General features: G+C 31.3%; 1 protein-coding gene across 4 annotated transcripts in view; it reads right to left on the bottom strand.

Annotated features, from left to right (window-relative positions):
* DIAPH3 (diaphanous-related formin 3) overlaps positions 1-7,668 on the bottom strand; it is a 442,990-nt gene that overhangs the window by 285,620 nt on the left and 149,702 nt on the right. For all 4 annotated transcript variants that reach the window (XM_004680109.2, XM_004680110.2, XM_004680111.2 and 1 more), the window contains 4 exons: positions 7,509-7,619; positions 7,103-7,221; positions 6,281-6,397; positions 2,083-2,201 (listed from right to left, as the gene is read on the bottom strand). In XM_004680109.2, coding sequence (XP_004680166.1) covers positions 2,083-2,201; positions 6,281-6,397; positions 7,103-7,221; positions 7,509-7,619 — 466 coding nt within the window. The remainder of the gene's footprint in view (positions 1-2,082; positions 2,202-6,280; positions 6,398-7,102; positions 7,222-7,508; positions 7,620-7,668) is intronic.

Below are 7,668 nucleotides of genomic sequence, written 5' to 3'. Positions count from 1 at the left end.
CAATTCTGTATGAATAAATAAATAAATCTTCAAAAAAAAAAACTGTTTAAGAAAAAAATACTGAAAATAAAGGCCCACTGATAGTGGGTTGATTAAAACAGACTATGATACATAGCCACATGATCAGAATAGGTTAAAAAAAAAATACACACAGATTTCCCTATGCTGTATTTTATGCTTTTCATAAATAAAATATATGAACATGTTTTTTTAAAAAAATCAAAATCATTACACCCCTTAACTATGCAGTGATATGTATCAATTATATCGCAGTAAAACTGGAAAAATGAATTATATTACAGAAGAATTTACAAATGAAATAGTAAACCAAGCCACTTTATCCAAGTCATTCCAATTCTTACATGAGATGTCTTAGCATTCTCTGTCTTTATGTTATGTTGATGACTGGTTTCTTAGCTCCTAATAAAATGGGTATATCACTACTTCTTGATTTAACTTTCAAGATATTAGTGGTAACTCCTACTACAAAAGATGCAAATATTCGCCATTTAATCCTAATTTTTTATTTATTTGCTTTCTAAATTTTCTTTCTCTGAGGCACTGAGTACTACTATGGTAAGTACCGCTAACTTCGGCTAATATGTGAAATTATCTGTGCCTCCCCACTTTCAAGCCTATCTCCCCCATTGTCCAGCCTCATGTCTTCCCTCATCTACTCAGTTAATTACCTTGTCATTCTCTGCTGTATTTAAGTCTTCTGCATTGTTTTTAAAAGTTTATTTCAAATATTTAAAATTTAAAAATTATTTTATTATAGCTATTCAGCTATTTCTCCTTTTTATAGACTGGCTCAAAGATTATTTTTCCTACTAAAAATTATATATCAAAACCTCTTACATAATCAAGAAAAATGACCTACTAGTGTCCAGGTAAAATATATTTCATTTCACATACCACTTAAAATTATTCTTTATTTTTAATTTTCCACAGAGTTAAAGCACACTTTTCTTAATTTCTGTGTCCCTCCAACTGCAAGGAATATTTAATTGTTTTTCCCTTATGGAAAGAAACCAATATATCCTTTATCTATATATAAAATTATGAATTCCTTACTATTTCTACATTTTGCATAATCACCCTAGACTCAGAAACTATAGGGAAAAAGAACAACCTCAAACAAATAATGGGGTATATTCTCTTTTGATATTATCCCAAAAGTTGATATATGCTAATTACTTTAATATTAGTTATAATGTAAAATTATATAGAATAGCAGTGAGTATTTTGTACCCTATTACTGTAAAATCCATAAATCTTGTACCCTTACAGATTTTGTAACATCAGGCATTGGTCCTCGGAAAAGCAGTTGATAGATCTTATCATATGATTTCAAAGTAATCATGTAGGTTAATAACACCACCTTTCCCATTTAGAAAAAAAAAAAGCTTTTATATTGAAAAGCTGTTAATAGTAATGAATGCAAACTAAAATACTAAGATATTCTCATGGTAACAAATTCAATCAGTCATTTTCACTGAGGTTACAGGCATACTTCATTTTCAACAGTGTATGCAAAACAATTCAGTTTGGCCATAGTTTGTGTGACTATCACTCTTGTGAATTAATGAATAAAAAAAAGTCAATTATACAAATATTTCCTGCACTTAACTTAGTATGGAGTAACAGTGTTTTATGTACACATCTCATTTTGTCAGAGGGACAATTAAAACTATGAGTACTCAAGTGTAGCTATTAGATAAAAATATCACTTTTACTTCTCCATTAAAGACAACTTAAAAAATAGCAAATTTTTCTTGACTTTACTCTAAGCAATACACTGACTACTAATAAAGTTTAGTCTCACTGCCATGATAAACAACAAAGCTCCCAAAGCTTTACCGACCATTGTTTTTTACCACCCATGCAGACATCAGCACGATAAAAAAGACAACTAAAATCTTAGTATTGTTAAGGAAAATAGATTCTATTAGAACTCCCTGAAAGGAAATCAAAGAGCTCAAAGGAGTCTACAGGTCAGATTTAAAAACCAATAATCTATAGCTCACTCACAGAATAAAAGACAGTACAATATTTCCACTTAAGTAATATATAAATACTTACCAATAAATTGACCTAAATCTAAGTCTAGTCTTTTCCGGTATGTGAAGTCTGGATCCATCCCATCTCTATGCAATACAATCTGAGATACACACTCATCAATTAATTTGAAGTACTGTTGCCTAAAACCAGAGAAAAAAGTAAACAAACACTCAATTTACAAATATAACTTCACAACAATACAAAACAATTATTTGGTAAGACTGATTTCAAGTTCAATAATGTACTATTAAAAAGTTTCAAAAGATTATACAGCAGAGTTAACATGGAACAGTAAATACAATTGCCATCTTCTTTCCTGCTAATGATCTGAAGACATATTTTATAATCCTTTAGGAAACAATAGCATGCTTTAATATGATTTTCTTATTAAAATGGAACTCTGACTTCATAGTAGGCACCAAAACATAAAAATATTAAAATAAAGTGGTATGTATTTAAAAGGAGTCCTTAGTAGAAATCAAATCACACCATACTGAGAGATCCACTGTAAATGTATTATAAAAAGAAATCAAACAAAAATCACATTTCCAAAAATTTTTTTCAGAAGATTCTTAAAACCATAAAATTTTAGAGTACCTGTGGAATCAAATTAAGCATTAATACTTAAAATTATGTACAGTAACAATTGAATTATTTCTTATTCAAAAGCAAACTAACAATATTTAATAATTGTTCCAAAATTAAAGTTTAACTGAAATCAACAAAAAGGGTTGGGTAGGTTCCATTGGTCAGGTTTAGTTCACCTATGTGTGTAATGAACAAAATGGATATATTGAAAACTACAGTAAACAAATATGAAATATCCAGAAATGTTTATAAACAAAACCAAACTGAAGTGATAAAGAGGATGGATACTAACTATCCTATTGAGGTACAGTTCACCATCCCCAACTACTTCCTACTTCCCTCAATGGATTTTCACATGCTTCTGTTCTACAAACCTCCTCATGTATCTAAGACCCCTCTAGTCACCTTGGCTTTTCTTCCCAATAAACTAGGACCTATTTACCTTAATCTACTAACCGTGTATCTATTAAGCCAACCATCACAATAAATAAAGTTAGCTACAGTTTCACATTAGCAAAAAGACTAATGGCTGACTCACCAACTGTCACCAAATAATTTTCAAGACTATTCTTGGTCCTAATCAAAGCCAGAAGATAGTATCAAATCTTTCTTCAATTTTCTGAATACTTTTCAAAGTAATCTCCAATTCTCTATTACTTTAGCTATAATAGCCATATTTATAGACCAGTTTTATACATTGTGCATACATGCACATCTATCACATTTGAAAATTTAGTTGAAGCTCTCCATTCCATTTTATTCATTCAACATTATACTAGTATGTTTTAATAATAATTGCTTTAAAATAACATTTCAGTAAATGTTTTCTTATGTTTACAACTTTGATCAATTATAATGTCGCTGAAATAGTATGCAAAAACTTTTAACAAGTAATAGTGTGCTTGAGTTCAAAAACATAACTTTGGAAAATAATCTGTAGGTTTTATTAGTGAGTTAGTGACTATAACAGAGGAATATGTAAATGACTTATAAAATGAGCATAAACTGTCCTTATTTCATTGTTGAAACAACATCTTTTTTGTAGGATACTTTGATATCCTGCTCATATTCTCTGCAGCATTTTTACCAAATAGAAGGTCCCATGCCCATTAAACTAGCTTGGCATTTTACACATTGATTACATTACAAAAATGCAGTTTATTTTCTACTACACTTCCCAATTAAGTAGCTGCATTTGAGTTTTCTTGGGAGGAACAGGCCACATTTGATTTATTTTCCAATCAATTTCTATTTCAGTAAAATTTCTTTTTGTTCTAAATGTGGAAATGAGTAAAGACAAATTTCCGTATTCACTAAATCTTAAATAAGATTTTGTATTCTGCAATAAAAAAAATTAAATATTTCAATCAAATTTTGTTTAAAACTTTCATTAAACACAAAACATTCAGATAACTGAAGTATTTTAAACAGTGAAACCAAAACATAAAGGCAATAGCAAAAGAACAAGTGTCCTAAGACTGACTGTACATTCTCTATATGTAAAATAAAAAAAGGTGAATAATTTTTTAAATATGAGAAAACAAATTACCACAATTCTGATTCAGTCCTATAGTAAGTGCATGCTTTTATAAAAAAGTAACAACAGTAATAATAATTATGAGGGTAGTGGCAAACAGAATAAAACAGATGGAATCATCTTGATTACAGCCATCATAGGAAGAAGAGAACCTCAGCAACTATACTTCAAACAAGATTAATGGAGGATGCTTTAAAACCAAGGAAGAGGCTCTCCCTGGTGGCACAGCAGTTAAAGGACAGCACTAAGAACCTAAAGCTACTTCAGCATGAGTTCGATCCCTGCCCGCCGTGGAGATGAACCTCATGGTGTGGCAGACCTCTCCTAACCCACCCACTGCTCCCCTCAGCAGTGTACTTTGATATTCAGCCTGTTCTGCTCCCCACTTTGTCTTTGGTGAAGCCTCTCACTGCCCCTGCACCTTTGTCTGATACCCCAGTTCTGCATGAATAAATAAATCTTAAAAAAAAAAAAAAAGCCAAGAAAAAGAAAAATAGATTAATCTCAAGTTAAAATTTTGATATTCAAAAGATGACCAAAATAGCTAATAGAGGCTCAGAAATTCTTGATTGGTGAGTTAGTGACTATGACAGAGGAATATGTAAATGACCTATGAAATGAGCATGATCACCTGACCATGATCCTGGACAACTATGTTTTTTGATCACCTGACCATGAACCTGGACAACTATGTTTTTTGATCATTTTTTAAGCTGGATAATAACCTCATTGCACAAAGGATCACAAAGGAAGAGATTAAGAGTCATAAGTAAAATATAACCTCTTTAATACTAAGTACACATTCCAATCTGTAGAAGCAAATTAACAACAGGTTTAAATCCTTAGGAACTCAAATATTATCAAACAACCAGAGGTTGATAGGACAAACCATATATAGGTCAAGAAATGGATAAGGTTATTTTTCAGTAACCGGAAATTTCCATTTCATTTATAAGAAAATTTGAAATAGTATAATATTAAAATTAGCAGCTTACTTACAATACTTAAAAAACTTAATCAAAATAGTAGTATTTTTTATTTGGCATTAATAGTGGTTAAATATTAAAGTCTTATTTCTAATTGAATATTAGAAATGCAAAGTAAGCATCAAAACAGCTTCTGAACTTCTATTTTAGAGTACTAGTGGGATTCCCAAATTCTATAAAGGAAGATAGCAAGACAGATGATCCATACTCGTGCCAGGACACCTGAACAGGTATTATTTTTGGACTTACTTTATTCTAGTTAGGTACATCAAAAGCCCAAATTAACTGCCTCTGACATCACCCACAAGACAAATTCTGAATGAGAAATGTCTTGAAATAGAGTAAGAAAAGACAGTAGTACCCATAGTAATTGAGAATGAAATTTCAAATAGGCAAAATTAATACTATAAAAATAGTTTTAGATTGAAAGAGCTTAACATCCAACATAAAACATAAGGAAAAGTGGAAAGAGGAGACAGCACAATTATTGAACACACATTATGTGTGAGATTTGTGGCTAGGCTTTGTACCCATGTTACCATATTTCATCTTCATAACAACCTATCAAGGTAGGTGCTGAGAACCATAAAAGCTACATACAGATATGGTACTGATTGTGTCAACAATTTCTTGAGCTTAAGATGGCAAGGGTATAAGCAAACTTGAAAAATTATTTGTCTAGCTTTCTGATGTATTAGCAACATTAAACATAACTAATATGAAGGCACTTTAAAACTAGTTAAGGCATTAATAAAGCAAGCTTTAGTACTGTTTATGTAATTTATAAAAGGAAATTTAACATCATTGTTACTGCCTAAGGAGTAACTAGAAAATACTATTCATCACCTGATTTACTAGAAATTTGTTACTAGTTTGCATTTTTATTCAGATATAAAGTTGTATTCTAAAGTCCAATGGAGCTTAAAAAGAAATAGCAATATCATTTAATCACCATCTATCTAAATAGATGCCCAGAGGAAACACATTCAATGAATCTATATTACAATAGAAATGAAAGTCATATAATTATGTGTTTGCCCAAATCAGATAATTTTCACGATAAGTTTATTAGCAAAAAAAAAAAAATCAGATTATAGGTTCCTGTTACCTGATAAAATAATCATCTCGAATCAATAAAAGATGCTGAAGAATAGAAATAAAATATTTTTCTGCTCCAGTTTCCTTAACTCTGTTCCACAGAATGTTGTAAACATCAGATGCTTCAGTAAATTCATTAAGGAATATGTGATTTATTTATCCTCTACACCAAAGAACTGCAATAATATGACATATAATTCACTTGGTATGGTTTTGAGAAATCATCACGTCTTATTCTGAATGGGCATCATATACACACAAAAAGTGATTAAATACAAGTAGTAAGAATTGAAATAAGAGGAAAAACTGTGCAAGTGAAGACTTGATCTAACACTCTATGGCTTCTCCTTCAATAGCTTTGAGTTCTGAGGGCAACTGACCAAGAGAACTGGTGTCAGGAATTCGCTCTGAGGAAGAAGCCTGAGAAAGGAGCTGGTGTATATCCATAACACAAACATTTTACAGATCCACAGACTTAACACAGGCACATAGGTGGATGCGCCCACAGTATAGGGCAGAAGCTCAGCAGGGTCTCAGGCTACCCTATTACTTAGGCTGGACAATCAATGGAAAGGGGGGTGCCAACCAATGCAAACATATACAGAAGGGGCCTCTCCAACAGAACTCAGTCTTAGATTACAAGATCCATTGTTTATTCATTAAAAACACACATTAAGGTCATATTTATATAAACATCCTTTTCTTTAATAAGCATGTGATTTTATATTCTTTATATAGAAATTATTTAAAGAATTTAAAACTGAAGATATTGGTTGTTAGGGGTTTGGCAGTAATTTCATGCGTTTGTATATACGTCAGAACAAAAGGATATTCAAGTTCAGCTCTAATATCTTCAAGGCGATGGGAGAATTCAATAAAATCTTCTTCCTTATGCTCATCAAAGACTTTAAGTTGGATGTCCAAGCCATCATTCTTAATATGTCTTAAGTTCTAGAGATATTAAATAGAAATCAGGATGAATCTTTTCATTTTTAACAGTAAGAAAAGAATGCAGAGTATAAACAAAAACAACCATCTAACAGATTATCAGCATTAAAAATTTAAAGTGTTAAATAATACTCAAATCCTATCATTTATATTTCAAAAAATAGACTTTTATGCTCAAGCTTTTTCCCCTCTTCCCCATAAACTATTCTTGAAGGTAATTTATCTAAATTTCCCCTAACTCAAGTACTCCTCTAATTTAAATATTAATGAAGAGACTGCAGGGCACTTACAGGCAAGATCTCTTTCAATCCACAACGCATAAATTCATTTCTGATGTGAAGCCTGAAGTCCAAATCATCAGGAGAGGTAACAAGGGCATTGATGAGCTGCATACACGCTACCTACAACAGATTACACAACAACACTCACGGTCTCCAACATTAAAACACA

Source organism: Condylura cristata, unplaced genomic scaffold (genome assembly GCF_000260355.1).
Source record: "Condylura cristata isolate star-nosed mole 26May11 unplaced genomic scaffold, ConCri1.0 scaffold00010, whole genome shotgun sequence".
NCBI classification, from domain to species: domain Eukaryota; kingdom Metazoa; phylum Chordata; class Mammalia; order Eulipotyphla; family Talpidae; genus Condylura; species Condylura cristata.
Note: the sequence above shows the minus strand (reverse complement) of the source record. Positions and strands in the feature narration are given on the sequence as shown.